At 54.0% G+C, this 19,811-nt stretch overlaps 1 protein-coding gene across 4 annotated transcripts in view; it reads left to right on the forward strand.

The window, feature by feature from the left end:
* Nucleotides 1-19,811, forward strand: part of Abr (ABR activator of RhoGEF and GTPase) — a 184,855-nt gene that overhangs the window by 93,528 nt on the left and 71,516 nt on the right. For 3 of the 4 annotated variants that reach the window (XM_021636989.2, XM_060387272.1, XM_021637073.2), the window contains exon 2: nucleotides 3,246-3,430. In XM_021636989.2, coding sequence (XP_021492664.2) covers nucleotides 3,246-3,430 — 185 coding nt within the window. Of the gene's footprint in view, nucleotides 1-3,245; nucleotides 3,431-17,031; nucleotides 17,692-19,811 lie in introns of those variants that run through there. The other variant, XM_021637152.2, reaches the window with a different exon arrangement.

Here is a 19,811-nt window from a genome sequence, read left to right on the forward strand (position 1 = left end):
ATTACATATGAGTGGTATGTTGTATGCTTGTTAGTGAGTGTGCGAGTGCGTGCATACGTGCTTGTGTGTAGAGGCCAGAAACCCAGATCAAATGCTTTTGCTTTGTCACTCTCCACGTTGCATTTTTAAAAAATCTGTGCGTGTGCACATGTGAGTGTGTGTATATGCCAGAGAAGGGTATCAGAGCCTTTGGAGTTGGTTGTGAGCTACCTGACATGAGTACTGGAAGAGCAGTGTGAACTCCTAAACACTGAGCCATCTCTCCAGCCTCTCTTTTACTTTTCTGAGACAGGGTCTTCCACCTGAACCTGAAACTCGTCAACTTGATTAACTTTTCTGGTCAGTGAGCTTTAGGGATTCTCCTGTCTCCTTGCACTCCTCACCCACCAGCGCTGGGGTCACAGGTATCCACCATCAGCCCTGGCATTTGACAGGAGTGAACGCAGTCTGGACTCATCTCTTCATGCTTGTGTGACAGGCACTTCGCCGACTGAGCCATCTCTTCAGCCTCCGTGACCTAAAGCAGCCTGGAGCAAAAGCTGTACTGTGAGCAGCCATCTTCAGTCACCTCTGCCTCCAGACAGAGACTTGCTGAGTACTGCAGGCTGGCCCTGAACTCGTAATGGTCCTCCTGCCCTGGCCTCCCAAGTGCTGGGATGACAGGTCCAGGCCACCGTACTTGCTCATTAGTAAGGACCTAATTACACGCTACTAAGAAATGTAGCCGCTCTACCAGCCACTGAGCATGGGGCCGCTGCAGACACAGTGGGGTTCCTGCTACCAAGAGGGGCAATGGAGCTGGCTGTTAGCAGCTTCATCGTCTCACGTTCTTTTGAGACTAGTGGCCAGGCCACATCGTCCACTTAATGTTCTTACTGGAGACCTTCCTGGACTGAAGACTGTGTGCCCACAAGTTCGCTTTCCAGCCCTAGAGCGTTGCTTTCTCCTTTCTCTTTACCTCTTCCTAATAGAACTGTCCTGGACTCCCAAGATTTTATGAAATGCAGGAACAAGAAAGGAACTACCTAGGCATGCTGCTCGCAGAGGTTACTATGCCAGTCCCCATCTCTGTACCCTGTGCTCCCCTCATTGGCCATCCTGTCCCATGAGGATGGCCAAAGGCAGGGAGCTGAAATTTGGAGTGAGATTCAGAAGGGATAGGATAGCCCTTGAAGACTCAGGTAGACCCAGGTTAGACCCTTTCCATGGTCTTAGGCAGATGTCTGAGGCTCAGGGCCCTCATTTGTAAGAACTGCCTTGGACAGGTGGTTAGACAAAACAGGAGCTGTACACAGCAGGGCAGGGCTGGCAGGGACCTTCCGTTCTCGTGGGAGATGGCAGTATTGCTTGAGAGGCAGGCCAGGCCATCTTCCCTTTTGGCCGCTCTGTGAACTCTGCGTGTGGGTAATACCTTCATTCTCTGATGCCTGATACGGGTCGATCTAGCCGTTGGCTAGGCCTGAGTCCACTGTAATTTATTTCCCCAAATCCTTAACTTCAGCATGGCGGGGGAGACCCAGGGCCCCTGGAGGGATAGAGGCCTGTGGATCTTCATGCCTGTCTTGAGGAAATACAGCATATGTCTCCGGACAGCTTGATGGGCATCAGCTGAGTGCAGGGAGAGGTTGTCAGCAGAAGCAGGTGCAAAGGGCCCAGGGGAAGCTACTGACTGCCAACAGCCAGATTGGACTGACTGTAGCCCTGGCCTGGCGCCCCAGTGACCTGGTGGCACCATTCTCAGGCTTCTGGCCGCCTGTGGGCTGGTGTGCTGTGACAGAGGAGGAGGAGCCAGGGCCTCCCCAGAGAGCTTGACTCACTGGGGCCTGCCTGCCTTAGGCCTTGGCCTGAGGTAGTTGGCGCATCCCTCCACTTGTTCACTGCCACTCACGCTTTCCAGGTGCCTGCTGTGTGTCATTTTGTGGGTGCTGGGCACCCAGCCGCAGCTGAAACACCCAGCTTCTGCCCCTGAGGCTCCAGGGAGGCCATGTGCTATTGGTGCTGCTAACTGGCTTCCCAGGGAGAACATCCTGGAGGAAGTGGTGGATGAGCAGATAATGGGCCAGGCCCGGCCAGGCTGCTCTGACATACTGGCCACATCCCACAACTCAGGCCCTGCCATGATTCAGGAACCGTATGACAAATCCCTGTGTTTCCATCAGGTCCAGTGTGCAGGGCGCTACCACCAGTGGCTTCAAGGCTCTTTCTCTGCATTCCCCTGTGGGACACGGCACCCGCTGCTTCTGGTCTTTCAGAGGCTACACCCTTGATCTCTCCTCCCTGAAGCAGGGTCCGATACTCTTTGCCTGCAGCAACCCCACTGTACTCTGAGACAGATTAGTGGACTGAAATGCTGGAAACAGCAACACCCAACTTGCTGGCCAATTGCTGGCCAAGAACGATGCCAGGATCCTAGTGAGGACATTCTATAGCTCTTGTGCAGAGCCTGGAGGTACCACCCTGTTCCCTGGTGGCCTGCCCTACTGCCCCCAGCAGGGTATCTGTGTGTGGCGCTGGGGACGCTGAGGGGTTAATAAAGCTCTGCTTCCTCTCACCTTCTCCCCTGCCTTCTCTGAAGGAAGCTGTGTGGAATTACAGACATAAGTGCTGGCTTTTGAGGAGCCTGCTGCTCACCAAGTTCCTGCCAGGCCTGGGCACAACCCTCTCTCCCACGCCTGCCTGCCTTGGGCTCTGTCCTGCACGCAGGGCCTCATTCAAAGGACTGAGGGCCTCCTAGGGCACACTTTCTGGGCCCTCCCTATCCCAAACCTACCCTGTTCACCCCCCAGGGACTGAGCTCAGTGTACAATGGTACCCAAGGAGGAGGGACGGAGGAAGTGACATCGCTTGGCCCGCCCCCACCTCCTTATTCCCTATAAAAAGCAAAATGGTGACTCAGAGAGAAGAGTTGGAATCGTCCTGCCTCCTGCTCCCACTGTTAATTTTTAGACGTGGAATTAGGCAAAGGAAACAGCTCCACATACGCAGCTGACATGCTATTAGGCGGGTGGAGACAGCAGAACCACTCCTCCCCGACTCCCAGCAGCCTCTGACGGACTCAGCAGAGCCTGTGCCTGCTGGAGCTCCCCCCCCCCCAGGCCTGGCTGCGCAGCCCCTGCCCTGGCCCAGGGTGTATGGTGCAGCAGGGGCCATGGCAGCTGGGGGCCGGCGCCGGCGCCCACCGCGCTACCAGTCCCTGGCAGCCCTGGTGGAAGACTCTCAGTGGCCTTTCTTGTTCCTTGTCTCAGACTTCAGCTACGGGGCCGAGGACTACGACGCAGAGGGGCATGAGGAGCAGAAGGGGCCCCCCGAGGGCTCAGAGACCATGCCGTACATCGACGAGTCACCTACCATGTCACCCCAGCTCAGCGCCCGAAGCCAGGCTGGTGGGGACAGCATCTCACCCACCCCACCTGAGGGGTTGGCATCTGGGGTAGGTATTCCCGTTTTCTCTTCCGGGGAGGGCAGGCAGAACAGTGTATGTGAAAAGTGGGCCAGGGTCTGCTCAGGACGGTGCTGGCAGTGGGGCTGGAGGAGGGTGGGCCTGGGCTGCCGGTGCTCTGTGGTCCAGAGCACCTCGACCTGCTGCGCTCTGCCACGCTCCACCTGTTTGCCTGCTCGGCCAGCTGTTTGTCCTTCTGCTGCCTGGACACCCCCGCCCCCTTCGGCCATCTCTCAGGCTCAGGAGGACGAAGGAGGGGCCTGCAGAAGGTACCTGGCTGGATGCGCATGGCCTACAGACAGCGATCACCCCACAAAGCCAGAACTGGTCTCCTGCTCCCTGTGGGGTAAAGCATGGAGCCTCTGTGGTGCCCCTCAGTGCTGAGAGCCTGCAGCCCTGTTCTGTCCCACAGGAAAGGAATCCGGGCTGCCTAACTTGCCTGCTGCCAGGGGAGGCTGGGGCTGGTCCGCTCCAAAGCCTTTTATAAGAAATGTTAACTGTGCTTCGACAGGGCAGGGAGATAAGAGTGTGTGGAGGATTGTAGTACTTACAGTGATGCTGTTGCTGGTGACGGGGACCAACACTGAGCCCAGATCATGAGTGTATGTATCTGAAATACACGAGCAAGGCAGGCAGAGATTCTTTGGGGCTCTTCTTTTGGAGTTGGGGGAAAAGTCATAGCCCTTTGTTTTGGAGGAGGGATCTCAGTTTCATGGGCCCCTTTGGCTCAGCTTGTCCAGTTGTGTTTTGTGGGGTTCTCTTTCCTCTCTCTGAGGCCCCCAGGGGAGCATCAGAGATGATATGCAATGCCTTTCCCTTCTCTAGGGCCTAATAACCCTACCTGCCTGGAGGCTGCCTGGACTCTACCATTTGGAAGAACCCCTGCTTCTTCCCACCCTCTGCAGGCTCTCACCCCCTCTTCACACACTGGGGTAGCTGTTATAGCCTTTGGCAACAAGGGCCTTGGCAACCAGCATCCCACTTGGGGGAAGCCACATTGTTGCCATGGCAACAGAGGCCTAGGCAATGCTCAGCGGCTGCCAGGTGGTGCAAGTTTGGGAAGGGATGGGGGGGGCAGGTAGAGGGGAGGGGTGTCCGTGTTGGTCAGCTTCAGGTTCCCCACAGCCAGTGTTGTTGGGTGCTGCTGCCCTAAGGAAGGGTGATGGATTAGAGACAGCCATTTTGGCCACGTAGAGGCAGAGTGTTTGGATCAGTGGAGGAGCGACTGTCCTGACTGGACTCAGGCCAGCCAGGAGCAAAGAGGAAGAGAGAACTCCGGCTCCACATCCCTGCCTTGTGGTTGTAGGTCAGTGGGGTTCAGATACCCCCTAGAGACTTAGCCCATTACCCCACTGTGAGCAGGTGCAGGATGGTGCCTGGGGAATCTCCAGGCAGGGCCTGGTCTGCGCAGTCTCCTCTCTCGTTTCCTCATGACTGCCTTGCAGGAGCATTCAGCCACAAATACTTGGATTTCATAGTGAAAAGTCCTGCCCGTGTTCTATGCATAGCAGGGCCATATCCCTGCAGGACGACCTCAGCTTTGGGTTTGGCTTCACTTTGTACCCATTGCTCTTGACAGTCAGAAGGGAATAAAAACTTGAGTGGGAGATTTTGAAATGTTAAGTATTTACAGAGAACAGCCAGCTGAAGCGCTCGGAGCCCTCGGTACTTGCTGATTTTCACACCATTGCTAGGTAGGCGATTGTTGATGCCAGTTGGGAATGGCTGAGGCAGTTCCAGCTGCAGGATGCTGTACTCCTGCCTGCCCCAGCCATAACCCCTGCCTGCCTGGAGCCAGCTGCCTTTCTGCTCTTTCTGTTGTGTTACTGGCCCCACCTAGTGGACTCTGCAAGTAATTATTATTTGCAGTGGGGCGCCTGGATGGTGCAAGCCCCCTTTCCTAGGGATGATTGGGGTTTCTGTTGTTGTTGTTGTTTTAAAGGGCTGTGTGTGTGTGTGTTCCTGCCACTCGGCTGTGCTCATTTGGCCAGGCAGTCTCCTCCTATGCCAGGCTTCCTGTTAGGAACTTGGGAACAGAGGGGACTTTTGGACCAAATCAGACAATTGTTCTAGATGTTCAGATATCTAGCTTTTGGCACAGCCTGCCAGCTGAACTTTCCACACCCAAACACGCAGCCAAGTTGTACCTGGGAGGAAGATCAAAATTTGGTTTATGTGTTAGAAAAACATAGCCCAAATGGTGTGTGTGTGTGTGTGTGTGTGTGTGTGTGTGTGTGTGTAGAATTTGCATATATAGATTTGATAGAAGGAACTGACTCATGTGGGCATAGAAGCCAAGAAGTCCAAGCGAGTGCTGGAGGCTCAGGGGAGCCAATGTGCAGTTCTAGTCTAAGTCCAAAGGCCTGAGAGTCAGGTGAGCCAAGATAAAAGATTCTAGGTAGAAAACTAGTGTTTCAGCCTGAGTCCAAAGGCTGGAAAGACCAGTCCCAGCAGTAGCAGGCATTGCAGGTAGAGCCCCTCTGGCTTTGTTTGAGACAGGTTCTCTCTGAAGTTTGCTTCATAGTCTGGTCTGGCCTGACACTCACCATCTTCTGCCTGGGCCTCGTGGTGCTGGCTCATGCATCACCACTCCTGGCTGGAAGGAGCCCTTTTCTTGGCCTTCTGATCTCGTGTCTTCAGTAGACACGAAATGGGATGAGGCAAAGCCAGTGTGCTTTGGGGCGGCATCTGCTTTGCTCAGTCTCTAGATTCAAATGCTAATCTCATTGTGAACCGTCCCACAGACACCACGATAATGTTTGGACACCCCTGGCCCAGTCAGGTTGACACTTAGAATGGACTTTTAGTGTCTTGTGTCAGTGGCCTGGAGACTGCAAGTCATGTAAGCCCTGGACAGATGAAAATGTGCTTTCTGCCTATAGGACACTGAACAAGAACGTGAATGCCACTGAGCTCCATTTCCTCAGGTCTGAGTAGCTCTAGTTCCTCTGAGGGGAGGCCGTGAGTAATGGCCAGGGGTTGCTCACAGGGAGCCTTATGAATACATTCAGTCCTAGCACTCCCAAGGCAAAGGTAGAAGGAGAACTGTGGATTCTGTTCCAGACTAGGCTACATAGTGAGCCCATCTCAAAACAAAGGAAAACCCATAAGACTTTTGTCATCAGCTTTTAGAGGACTGGGACCAGCAGCATTGCAAGAACTCAAGTCTGGTAAATAAACACTGGAAATGAATCTCTTTGCAGCCACCGTCTTCCTGGCCTGTCCTCCCAAGTGTGGTCACCTTAGCCAAAACATGGTCTCCACTCCCCAGCATACCTTGCTTTGACATTTTCATCTTGGCTTGTGCCCCAGAAGTAATGGGTAAACCCCGAGCCCTTCCATGCAGGTCTTTCCAAGCCTAGGCTGGGCAGGGTACCCTGGCACAGTGCCAGGGGAACCCGTTGCTGATAGCACAGTTCCACTGGGACTGCACAGTTTCCCTTGGGAAAGGGAGTAAGGACACTCCCACTCAGCTGCAACTTCCTGTCCCAGAAGCGCAGCCTGAACAGAAAACCTCATTCTTCACAATTCCTGCCTCCTCCCTGAGAGGTGCAGTCGAAGGGACCCCACGGCAGAGAAAAGATGTGGGTTTTGTCTGTCCCCTGCCTTGATGGTGTGTCATCCAAGGGATACCACCCTCCCTGAGCTCATTTACTCATCAGTAAATGGACGGTATCGAGAATTTTCTCCCATGTGACCTGGCACAGCTGTCAGGAGTCTGCCATGAGAGGGCACGGCCCAGAATGCTGCGTAACGTGTGAGGTCTGTATGGGAGCCTGCCTCAGCTGGCTTGAGGATCCAGAGGTACCAGTGGTGGTGGGGGAAGTGACCATCATCACCACTGTCTGCTCGTGTGTTTTCTCCCTCCCGTCAGCCACTTAGAGAGACAGGGCTGAGGCTCGCAGCATTCGAGAGGCTCTTCATTTAAGGCCCACGATGTCTTCTGCAAGCTGCGTGCCCTGCTTTCATTTTACAGTTGGAGAAACTGAACCTCAGGGAGTTGATAATTTGCCAGAGACTGTTGAATCCAGCGGGACCAGGGCTCCATTTCAACCTGGGGTCTTTGAAGCTTAAGCCTGAGCAGTGTTGCCCGGCCCCTCTCAGACACCCTCCTGGGTGAAGCTCTGACAGCCTCCCCCACCCCCACTGGGGCTGTTGCATCTGCCTTTCTAGAATAGGAGCACCATTCCCCGTCACTCCTTTGTGTACCTCCAAGCTCCCTTGGTAAGCGCACAGGCACCTGTGGGTTCCTGATGGGTAATTTGGGATTGAATTGTGTAGTTCTGGAACAGGAAGGGCAGGAGGAGCAGGGGCAAAGCTGGCCAGAACCACTGTCCTCCCTTCCCTCTTGGGTTGGGGCAGAGGGGGTCTTGCGTGAACAGAGGCCACGTGAAAAGACTGTGGCTTCAGAGCCTGCATTCTTCTGTGTCCTAAACACTTTGTTCCTAAGGCCTGGTGGGGGCTAGCAGCCTCGTCTCTGTTTCTCTCCTACTGGACCTTTCTTCTGTCTCTGCTGCAGAGAGGACAGTGACTCTCCTCCCGTGTATTAGGGTCGGGCCACTACTTCAGCTGCCGGGCGCTCCGTTACATAGGAGATACTAGGGCTCCGGGGCTTGTGCCTTGTCCAGGCTGGGAAGGAGGTTAAAAAAAAAATACCTTAGTTGTGACACTGGCCATTTACTAGTGAACCCTCATTATCCTGTCCAGGCCATGCCCCTTCCCCATCCCATCCCATCCCATGGTATTTCCTTAGTGTCTTTCCGGATGGACTGCACCTGACTGGCCTGGCCATCCCATCCCTCTCACATCCTCTCGGATCTCTCTTCTGCTAGCCTGCTGGGACAGTTCATGAATGTATTTCTTACCTGAAAATAAGGCTACTCCCAAAGCCATATTTTTTCAATAAAAGTACACTAATCATCAGGTGCCTGGGGCCCAGCCAGAACAGTGCTCTGCTTTAGATACCATGAAATTTGGAAGCAGGGCAGGATTCATAATGAGTTCTAGGCTAGCCTGCAATAAATAGGGAGACAGTGTCTCAAAAAAAAAAAAAAGTCCTCATGATGACATAGAGGTCAGTCTGCTCTCTGTGTTCTCCCAGGGTCCCAAAGGGTCCCAAAGAACCCAGCAAGCTCTTAACTCTCTGCTATATTATTTTCTGTTGTTGTTGCTGAGCTTCTCCACTGGGAGGCGCTACCAAAGCCAGAGCAGTTTTCTTCCTTTCCGAAACAGGATACTCTTAGTCTCCTGACCAGTAGAGTCATGAGCCAATGTGGTAGGTGGACCACAAAGTCCTCACCCGCTGTCTGTATGGCAGGAGGAAATAGGGGAGGACTACAAAAGGGCCCCTGGCCCTCCCTAAGCGCCCAACACACCAGAATACTTGAGGGGCACTTTAGGTCTCTGCACTGCCTTGTAGGGTGGGCCTTACTCCTGTCCCATCACAGATACGGGCCCCAGGGAGCGGTGACACTGTAATGTAGTACGTGGCTTATAACCACTGTCCTCTGCTCCTCCCCAGGCGTGAGCCCTTAGCACCCTTTCTGTCTCCTTTGAGGCAGTCCCATTATGAAGCTGAATCCGGTCTTGAACTTTCAGTCATCCATCCTGGGCCTCTTGCGTGCTAGCATTACAGGCTTGAGCCACTATGCTTGTCTGAATTTTACCTCTTGCCTTGCAACTTCGGACAACCTAGCAAGCATCATTCCCCTCTACTGTAAATAGGGGATAAATAATCCTATTCGGAGGGAGTTCTGCAGGAACCAAGTAACAGTTGTGGCAAGTGGAACTGCCCTGAGTCCTGGGCCCCGGCCCCTGAGCGCTGGGACTGCAGGCCTGTGCCCTCACAGGCCTGGTCTCTGAATAAAGTAAGCAGATTACTCCATCAAAGGGAACTAAAACTACACATCGTGTGTTACTTTGGAGGAGAGAAGGAAAGTCATCACTGAGATAAGATTTGAATTCAGCTGTTACCTGTCCAGCAGACCAGTGACAGGGGTTGCCAGTTCCAGGCTGATTTGGGCTTCATAGTATGACCATGTCTGGTGGGCGGGGGCTAGGGGAGGATAAGAAAGAGATATCTAGTGTTTGGACAGGTAGTGAGCTCCCTGTTGTTGGAAGGATTCCAGTAGAGGCTGATGACGGAGCAGAGAAGAGATTCCTTCCTTGGTAGTTTTTGTGGGTTGCCTTTTGCACTTGATTGGCTGAGTTCCATAGGAGTCTTTGTCTTAACCTGAGCCCCCTTCTTACCTGGTTCTTGGGAGACCTGGGGCTGTGTATATGCTAAGTAGGTGCTTTGTCGCCAAGCCACACCCCAAGCCCCAAATTACCCCATATGAAGGCTACCCAGGCAACATCTTTGAGAAGTGTCCGGTAGTATCCCCAAAATGAAGTCACGTGAGCTCAGGTGGGCTCTTCGGGAAGGAGTCACGGAGGAGGTGGAAACGAGGGGGCTGAAGAAAAGTCCCTAGAGGCTTGAGAGACAGAATGGTCTAGAGTGGGTTGGTTCTTGGGTTCCTTGGAAGAGGTTGGAAGTGAGTCTCTGGTAGGCCAGGCCCCACCCCTACCCCATGTTCCTCCCCTACACCATACCTGCCAGAGGAAGACTGCTGTCCAGTAAGAGCTTGTCTCTGTTCAGATGCTGCCTTGTGTGCCCCAGGCCTTCCAGCAGCCCTAGAGATGGTGCAGTAACCATCCCCATTTTATGGATGAGGAAACCAAGGCACGCTGAAAGGCTTTGCCCACTGTTACAGATACAAATCCAGAATGGAAAACCTCTCTCTCCCTCTGTACTTCCCTCCTTTCCTCCCTCCGTGTGTGTGTGTGTGTGTGTGTGTGTGTGTGTGTGTGTGCGTGCGTGCGTGCGTGCGCGCGTGAAGTTACCTGTACCACGTGTGCAGAAGCCTGTGGGGGCCAAAAGAGGGTGTTGGATCCCCTGGAAGTGGGTTTACAGACAGGTTTGAGCCACCAAGAGAGTTCTGGGAATTGAACCCAGGTGGTCCAGAAGAGCAGCAAGCACTCTTAGCTATCGAGGCAGCTCTCCAGCCCTTGATTTTGTTAATTTGTTTTACCATATAAACAGTGTTGCCTTAAACCCAAGAGCTTTATGCTACTGAATTCTGTGATTTTTGGTTTTGTTTTGTTTGAGACAGTGTTACACTGTAGCCCAGGCTAGCTAGGCAGTTCTCCAGTTTGTCTCTAGCAGTTGACAGGCACCAGCCACCATGCCAGACTCACGTGATCTTTTGAGTCTGCTCTGATGGAAGGGGAAAGCAGAGGAGGAGCAAGGGTCTGGGAGGTGAGAGTCTGGGTCTCTGTGCAGCCCCAGCGATTCCACCTGCCTTGGCACTGCTCTGGGACCTGCCAAGCTCTTCGGAGCCTGGTACTAAGGCTTGAGCTTCTGCCAGGAGGGCTGGATGGACATCTCTGGGCCAAAGGAACTGCGTCTGGCAAAGGCCTGGAGTGTGCCTAGCCCTTTCAGGAGCCGCTGTTACCAGTGCGATGGGTTTCGTCACCAGGGAGGAGCCAATGGCCAGTGACCCTTGTTTGTCTGACTTAGTGGCTGGCACTGAGCACGGAGTAAGCGTTGTAGAGTGAGTGATGTTAGATCAGATGAGGAGGACTACGCCCCCCAAAATGATCACGTGACTTGCTTGAAACCCTTCCCCTTCTCTTTGGCTATGATGGTGAAATCCAAAGTCTCCCACTGTGCCGGACTTGACTGACTGATCTTCCCCACCAATCTCCAACTGGAATATTAACTTCACGAGACGTCCCTGTCTGTCCCCCAGTCTCTACCAGCGTGGCTAGCCCATTCGTTTTTATTTTACTTCTCTGTGTTCTCTGGCTGGAAGGTAAGGACTTCCGTGTGAAGGAAGCGTTCTGCTGCTGAGCCACATGCCTAGCCCTCAGTCTTTTGAGACAGACGTTCCCCATGTAACTCAGTTTGCTTATGAACGTGTAACCCTCCTATCTTAGCCTTCCACATGCTGGAGTTTCAGGCATGTTTCACCATGCTCAGCTACACCTGAGTTTTAATGTCACCTCCTCCAGGGAGCCTCCCATGACTTCTCATTTGTTACATCAGACACACCTGCTTGTGCCCTCCCAATTCACTCTACGCTCCCACCATAGCACCGTGTGGGCAGGGGTGCAGTTAAACAACCTTGAGAATGCGAAGCACTCGCTCTGACTGAGCTACACCCCAGCCTCCACGCTTCTTTTTATAGCTTTATATTCTCTGATTACATACTCCGAATTTTCACTTATTAGAAATACATCATCTAGAGCATGAAAGCTCACGCCCTACAGAAAAGTAAGGGTTTATTTCTCGTGTTTTTTTTTCCATATGTAGATTATTTATTAAAATGAGATCACACTATTACCATGTTATTTTACTAGGTAAAGACTCCGAGATACCTTGCATATCTGGAATTATGATCTACTGCATTCCTTGTGTGGCTGTGTGGTTTTTCATTCAATGGATGCAGCGGAATCCATTTAACCAGCTCTGTTTTCCCTCTCCTTTTTTTTTTTGGGGGGGGGGTTGTGGATTGAACCCAGGGCCTTGCTCATGCTGGCCAGACACTGCCATGGAGTGACAGCTCCGTCCTGATCAAGCCATCCTTTTCATGTTGTTTCTGAGACCGCGTGTGCATGCGTGCCAGTGTGCATGTCGTCCGTGTCTGTGACCGCTGTACAGCTCAGACTGGCGTGGAACTCAAAATCGTCCCGCCCTTACCTGCCTGGCAGACCAGATTCCAGTTCACTCCGAGAGACATTTGGACTCCTAGCAGTCTCTGCTGCTCTCTCACGTCGGTGAGTGCTTTCATCTCTGTGCCCTTCTAGATGTGCTTCTGTCAGACGATCCCCTAGAGTGGACCTGCTTAGTCAGAGGGTGTGAACATTTAAAATCACAATAGCTTTTTCCATGTTACCGTTTCTGGAGTTAGACCTCAGCAGCCTAACTCTGAGATGCGCCCCTCCCAGGCCTGCCTCTCCGTTGGCACAGCCTTGGAAGTCAATCACGTGTGCGTTCTGCTCCCGAGACCACTGACCGGCTCCACAAAGGGCCCCTGTTTGCCACTACATGGAGTGTGAGCACAGTGCCTCGTGTACAGTAGGCAATTAATAAGTGCTTGCTGATTGATTGAGTTAGTAAGGGAGAGGATAAAGACTTAAGGGTGAGGAAAGGCTACCGCCTCCGTGAGTGTGTGTGTGCGTGTGCGTGTGTGCAAGTAAGAGAGAGAGAGAGAGAGAGAGAGAGAGAGAGAGAGAGAGAGAGAGAGAGAGACATCCCACCGCAGGCTTTCAGATGTGGACCCTGGCAGGTGTCAGAAATCTCAGTCGGTACCCTGCACTATAAGAAGTTCATGCTTCTTGTCCTCCGTGTTCCTGTTTCAGCTGCTCTCTGCGTGCTTAAATTCTGCCTCTTTTCTCTTCTGTCCCTTAACTGCTTCCTGAACCGCCTTAAGAAACCATCCCATGGCTGGGATTTGGCATAGCTTATGCAAGGCCCTGGGTTCCAGCTTTAGCACCACCAAAACAAAACAAACAACCAGAAAACCAAAGGAAGAAACCCTTTCTTTTGGCATTCCCCCCTTTGCCTGGAAAGACCTCCCTGTTTCCAGGAACCACTCAGGAGCCTGCCAGGTTCACGGCTCAAAGCCTGCAGTCATTAACCCCCACTTGCCCTCCTACACTGTCCAGGGAAATGTTGCCTTTGTCCACTCCATCCTACTTGTCACACACGCCTCACCTCAGTGACTTGAGTGTGCACCAGTGGTACCGTTCGGTTGCACATGCCAGGCCTCCTTGTGTGCCAGGGAGCAGGTGGCCCGACGGACAAGATGGGGAGTTCCAGTGCAGTGCTTTTAGGGCTGGATAGGTGTGAGGCGTGAGAGGTTGCAAGGCCTGGTTGGGTTGTGGTTTGGAAAAGGGAAAGATGGAAGAACCAAAGAGTTTAGTAAAAGGGGTGTGTGGGGGCCGTGGGCACAAAGCCGCAGGTGACAGCCCACTGGTGGGCTTGGAAGGGGAAGCTGGTGTGGGGAAGAGGAGAGGCTGACTGGTCTGGATTTGAAGAGCTGAAGGGGTTGCTGCTTTGATTTCTGTGTGAGGAGATCCAGCTGTCTGCAAGTCTCAGGCCTGGAGGTGGCAATGGGCTGCTAATGGCAGAGCACTGAGATGGGATTAGTTTTCCAAAGGCTGGGCGCATAGGACTGTGGGGTAGGGCCCAGGCCATGACTCCACGTGTTCAGGAGGCCGGAGGAAAGATCAGCCAAACCCACCATGTGGACCCAGACACCTGAGGTTTCGGAGAAAGATCAGAGAGCTGTGGCCATATTTGCTATTTCTCTGGAGAGGAGGGTTTGGAACCAGGCTGAGCAGGCAGAGTAGGGAGGAAACCTAGGTCCAGGCCTTAAAACATTTCAGAGGGAAAGGGAGGGAACACTCTGGGGATTTGTGAGTCACTTCCCCTCCACAGGGAGGACAGCCGGCCTCTGAGTAGAGCCTCTGTGTCCACTAAAGGGGGCATTCTCGTTAGTCACTGGAGTTTCCAGCCGGTTGGAGTGGGTGGGGCGGTGTAGGCCTTTGATGTTTGGGGAGCTGCTTCTGAGGTTCAGCGGTCAGGGAAGAAGTGGGTGCCGAGTCTACTGTGAGTAGGAGTGTGGAGAGCAGGGTGAAGGCATTCTAAAATTAGACGGCTCAAGGTACCTCAGGTGTTCTTGGGTTAGGAGTAAGGACACAGAAAGACCCTTGGAGCTACAGTCCTCTGCCGACTGCTGGTTTGACCCGTTTGGGCTCCCCATGCTGTGCACATAGAGCTGTCAGGGTAGAAGATGGAAGAACTTGTAGCATAGGGCCCTGAGCTGGCACACTTATGCCCTAGGGAATGCCAAGCCTGGCTGTTCCCAAACCATGGGAACAGCCTTACCCACCCAAACCAAATGAGGAATTGTGGCTTGAGAGGGCCCTTCAGATGAGTCTTGGGTATTTATAACCCAGCAGAGTAAAACTGGACTGAGAGAGAACGTAGTGGGTGATGGGCAGGAGGTATCTTTGCAGGTCCCTGGTGGTACAGATCCCTGACCAGCCCAGGCCTAGATAGCCTGTCACACCCCTTTCAGTCTGTTTCAGTTTTGGTGACAGGATGGAGCCTGCACCTGTAAGGGCAGCTTTCTGTTATTGACAGAATGGCAGGAGCCTCTCCCAAACTTCGGAGTTCCAGGAATATATATATATATATATATATATTTTTTTTTTCCTGGAACTCCTTATTTAAGGAGTAGGATAAGAAACTACACTCTCTCCTTTTCATCTCCTCCTCCCACCCCGCCCCACAGCCTTTTACGTTCTTCTTCTCAGCTAAGGTGCCCAGTGACGTAGAGAGGAATTGGCCCTGTGTGGGCCCCAGTGGGGACAGTTTGCCTTCCTTCGGAAACGGCCCCAGCAGTTTGAGTCTGTCCTGTGGCCATGTGGTTGGCACTGGCAAGCGGATGCGGTGTGTATGAAAGGCTGGTCGTGAAAGGCTGGCCCACCAGGCTTTGATGGACGTACTCCCACACTGCACCTCCTGGCTGGGGGCACCTGTTGCACAGTTACAAAGACAAAGTGGCAGGCTGATACATGAGGCTGAATTTTATTCCAAGCCACCAGCTCTTCTAAGGAGGTGGGGCAGAGAGGGCGCACTAAGAGGAAACCCCTCCCACACAACCACAGCTAACAACCAGTTGCAAGAATAAAGGCAGCGTGTTGCCACCCTTGAGCCTGGCTCTGAGCAAAGGCAGTGTGTGGACATTTTTAAGCCCAGCTCTGAGTAAGGATGTGGCTCAGAGTGTGTTGTGCTTTTTAAAAAGGCGAATTACTTACTTTCATTTTTAAAGTCAGGAGGTTTTATGTAAACAATTTAAGCATTCATATTTTCCACTGGGCATGGTGACACAGGATGAGGCAAAAGCAGACAGATCTCCGAGTTCCAGGCCAGCCTCATCTACGTAGCTGGTTCCAGGATGGCCAGGGCCACACAGAGAGACCCTTTCTCAAAAAACACGTGCAGGGAGTTGGAGAGATGGCTCAGCAGTTAAGAGTGCTGGCTGCAGCTGGGGGGTTGGTGACGCACACCTTTGATCTCATCGGTCTGGAGGCAGAAGCAGGTGGATCTCTTGAGTGTGAGGCCAGCTTGGTGTATAGAGTGAGTTCTAGGACAATCAGGGCTACACGAGAATCTGTCTTGAAGAACCGCCCCCCACTCCCCCACCCCCCAAAAAAAGCACTTGCTGCTCATGCAAAGGACCTGGGTTCAGTTCTAGCACCTACATGGGGTTTCACAGGCATCTGTAACTACTGTTCGAGGGGAACCTGAACTGGTTCCGATGCCTTCTGACCACTGCCGGCATTAAAACACACACACACACACACACACACACACACATACACACACACACACACACACACGGCATGGGGGGGGCATGCAAAACAATCACACATATCATACATGTACAATAAGATAAATCTGGAGAGATGGCTCAGAGGTTAAGAGCACTGGCTGCTCTTCCAGAGGTCCCGAGTTCAATTCCCAGCAACCACATGGTGGCTCACAACCATCAATAATGAGATCTGGTGGCCTCTTCTGGCCTGCAGGCATACATGAAGGCAGAACACTGAATACATAATCAATAAATCTTAAAAAAAAAGTCTAAAAACAACAAAAAGAGCAAACAAGTCTAGCTTGACTACACGCAGAGATCCTGTCTCAAAACAAAACTAAAACCATGAAGCATACGGAGGTTGCAGACTTGAGCCGGGGTTGCTTTTGGGGGACATTAATTAGCTGGCGCGGCTGTAGTTTCTTCAGCCCTGTTAGGCCCTCTGTGGCTCTGTGCTAACCTTACCTGAACTTTGAATGAGTGCTAAAGATGTGCCACAGTTGTCTTCGATGTGGAGCTGCGAGAAGAGTTCCTGCAGCTGGCCCCAGACTCCTCCCCCACGGCAGTATGGGTGTGTGCCTTGAGTCAGGGTCAGGGGACCCGAATGTGAACCTGGTCTCCTGCATGAATTTAGTTTCTGGAGCATGGAAGACGCTGGGGGGCAAGAGTGAGAGGGCAGCCACCTGGGAGCGGGCCGGGGCGGGCGTTAATGCCACCTGTCCTAGACTGTGTGCCCTGTCTGGCACCGTGTTCCGGGTGGGCACGAGGCAGGCCGGTCCCCTCCTGCACCAAGTACAAAGCCTCGCTCACTCCACCGTGGTGCAGTGGCGACTGCGGTTTCTCGCCGAGTGGGCCTCCCCGCCGCAAAGGTGCCGGAGCCTGCGGCCGAGGTGCCGGGGGGCTCTGTCCTGTGACGACCCCACGGGGGCGCCGACCGAGTGGATGCAGGGTGGCTGCTCGGGGAAGCCGCTCTCCCGCTACCCCTCGCCCGAGGGCTCCGGAGAGAAGTTGTAAATAAAGCGTGTCTCTGGGAAGCAGACCTCCCCCCGCGCCCGCCCGGCCTGTCTGCGGCCTCCTCCCTCCCTCCTCCTCCGCTCCAGAAGCCTCCGCCAGCCGCTCGCCCGCCCGGTGACCACAGAGGGAACGAGCGGCTCCACCTCGCAAGTCAAGGCGTGCGTTTCCTGTGCCTTTGGAGCAATCGGGCCTCCGGGTCCAGAAAGGGCGGGCTCTTTGGGGCCGGCAGCGGCGCAGCGGCCGGGCGCCGGGGCGAGCCGGGCACCGGTCCTGGGGCGAGCGGAGTGACCGGGAAGGAGCGGACCGCGGAGGGCGCTGGCTGCCGCCCCTGCCGTGCGTTCGCCGTTCGAGCGGCGGCCCGGAGGCCCCGCTTCCCCTTTCTCGGGGTGGGGACGCGCGGGAGGCGGGCCCGGCGCGCAGGACGGCTGGAAAGCGGCGGCAGGAAAAGGTTCATAATGGAGCCTTTCACCGCGAGCCGGTGGCCAGGTGCCAGGACCGACTCCGCGGAGGCCAGCATGCTGGTGTAGGCCTGCCCTGCGCGCTTCCCCTCCTGCCCGTCCCCTGCCTGCCTGCCTCCCTGCTGGGGCGCGCGGCGGCCGCTGCTGCCGCTGCTGCTGCCGTTGCTGCTGCGGCTGTGTGGACCCTGCTTCCTGTTTGCCCTCTGCGGCTCTGGCTGCCATGGAAGAGGAAGAGGAGGCAATAGGCTTTTTGGACAAGGTTCTGGAGGATGAAGATGTGTTTCTCCTGGAGGAGTGTGAACTGGGAACCCCGACCAGCCCCGGCTCAGGGTCCCCCTTCTTGGTGGCCGTGAAGGTGGGAATGTGACACGCCCTGGATGCTTGTGGGGAGGGGGTAGGGCTGGCTCTTGACTGATGCTGAAGCCGTGTTTGGAGAGAAATGGCTGATGTGTGCGCAAGCCTCATGGCTGAGTGGAAGAGCCCAACTCGGCATGAGATGGGCTGTGCCTGCCCAGGGACCGAGGGCTGTGCCCTGAGCAGCTGTCCCTGAGGGCGAGCTGGAGTGCACCAGTTGTGCTCAGGGGCAGTGACTGTTGGCTTTCCCCTCAGTCAGCTGTGTTGGGGGACCTTTTTGGGCAGCGACATGAGTCACCTGGAGGCCTGAGAGCCTGTTGCCCCCAGAAGAGTTGGCCGACTTGAAACTGGTGGGCAATAATTTATTGTCTCCATGGCAACTAGAGGATTAGGGCATTTGTGAAGTGTGGCCAAGGGAGTTACCCCTTTTCCAAGGAAGAGACTGGCGACTTGGTGCATCTTGACTAATGCAAGTGAGCGTTTCGGAAGATCAGGAGTCTGAGGTCACTTGGGCTTTCTGGAAGGAAAATGAGTGAATCAGCTGGAGGGGGTGGGCACAGCTGTCAGGTAGGTAGGCATTTTCCCAAGGTGGGCACAGGCAGGGGTAACCCCCTTCTCCAGGCTGGTAGACTTGCAGCAGAGCTCCTGGAGAGGCAGATTAGGAAGGGATGGGCTGTTGGGAATGCCAGCTCTGGTGTGGAAAAATGGATTGGCCGTACTCTCTCGCCTATACCTACCTTTAAGAACTCTAGCCACAGCCTATCGCTTCTCTTCTGGGCCTGAGGGAGGGCCTGTGAGGACGGTGGCAAGGGTTACCACACTGCAAGCCAGGCTGCCTAACCAGAGGGCGTGGTGTCCCCTGCATTGCCAGGGCTAGGTGTTCAGAAACTCCAGAGTCTTTCCGTTCCCTAAGACAATGATCAAAGCCTGCCCCACCCACACCATGATGTGGCTCCAAGAAGGAGCTAATGGAGATTAAAAATAGACTGCAGACACAGGTTAGGTAGGTGGCAAGTGTGCAGGTTGGGGTGGAGCGACGGCTGCGGGCTTGGGTGGGAGCTGCAGTGCGAACCTGGCACCTCATCTCCATTTGGTAATCTGGTGCTGGTTTAGAGCACCAGGCTTAAGTCATGTCCCTCATCGGGCCCACAGAGACCTCTGTTCTTGGGTTTTGGCCAGCCTTCCCACCAGTCTAGTTATGATCCAAGGAGCATGCTGGGAGTTCAGCAGTCATGGGATGGCCAATCTATGAGGTTCCTGATTGACCTTCTCTCAGAAGCCTTTTCAGCCTTCTCATGCCTTCTGGGCACTCCTTTCTCTGGGTTGTGGCGTATAACTTCATCATGTTCTACTGACCACTGAGTGTATGTGGAGACCAGTGAGAATTTTTGGAATGACTGAGGTTTGTTGGGACATACAAATGCCATACCAGATTCCTAGCCTTGTTTTATCTTAGAAGTGTTCTCTGGGGAGGTATTTGACACATGGTTGCCAGAGAGGTCGTGGACACATAGCATGCCCCAAATCATCCTTCCTCCAAGGTCCCTGTGATGCTTGGATAGAGCCCTCCCCTCTGTGCCACTTCCCTCCCCTCTCCCCTGCTTCAGTGTTTCTGGAGTTAGCTTCAGTCTCGAAGCTTCTTGCTCATCTGTAATAGCTCTCCAACACCTGTTTCCTCTGTCAGCCTTGGCCTTCGACAGCTAGAGCAGGGCTGCAGAGAAGTGGAAAGCACGGCCCGTTCGAGTGCTGTCCGGTTGTGTTCTATCCTAAGCACTCAGCCTGGTGCTGTGGAGGAGATAAGTGAACAAGGCCCAAGATCACAGGGGTCAGAAAAATGACATGAGAAAACAAGCCGTCCATGGGGAGCATTCAGATCAGAGAGTACCAGAAGCCAGCTGTGGGGGCGAATGGTAGTACTAGCACCAGGAGTTCAAGGCCAGCCTGAAATACATAGTGAGTTCCAAGTCAGCGTGGGCCGTGAATGAGACCCTGTTTCAGAAGCATGTAAACAGCAACAGAGGCCTCTGGATTCCGAGGAGGAGAGAAGCCGCTTGTAATTGGGTCAGGGCTGGATTGTGTACACCGTTTGCCTCCACGTGTGGCAGGGCCATGGAGCCAAGG

The sequence above is a fragment of the Meriones unguiculatus genome, chromosome 7 (genome assembly GCF_030254825.1).
Source record: "Meriones unguiculatus strain TT.TT164.6M chromosome 7, Bangor_MerUng_6.1, whole genome shotgun sequence".
Lineage (NCBI taxonomy): Eukaryota > Metazoa > Chordata > Mammalia > Rodentia > Muridae > Meriones > Meriones unguiculatus.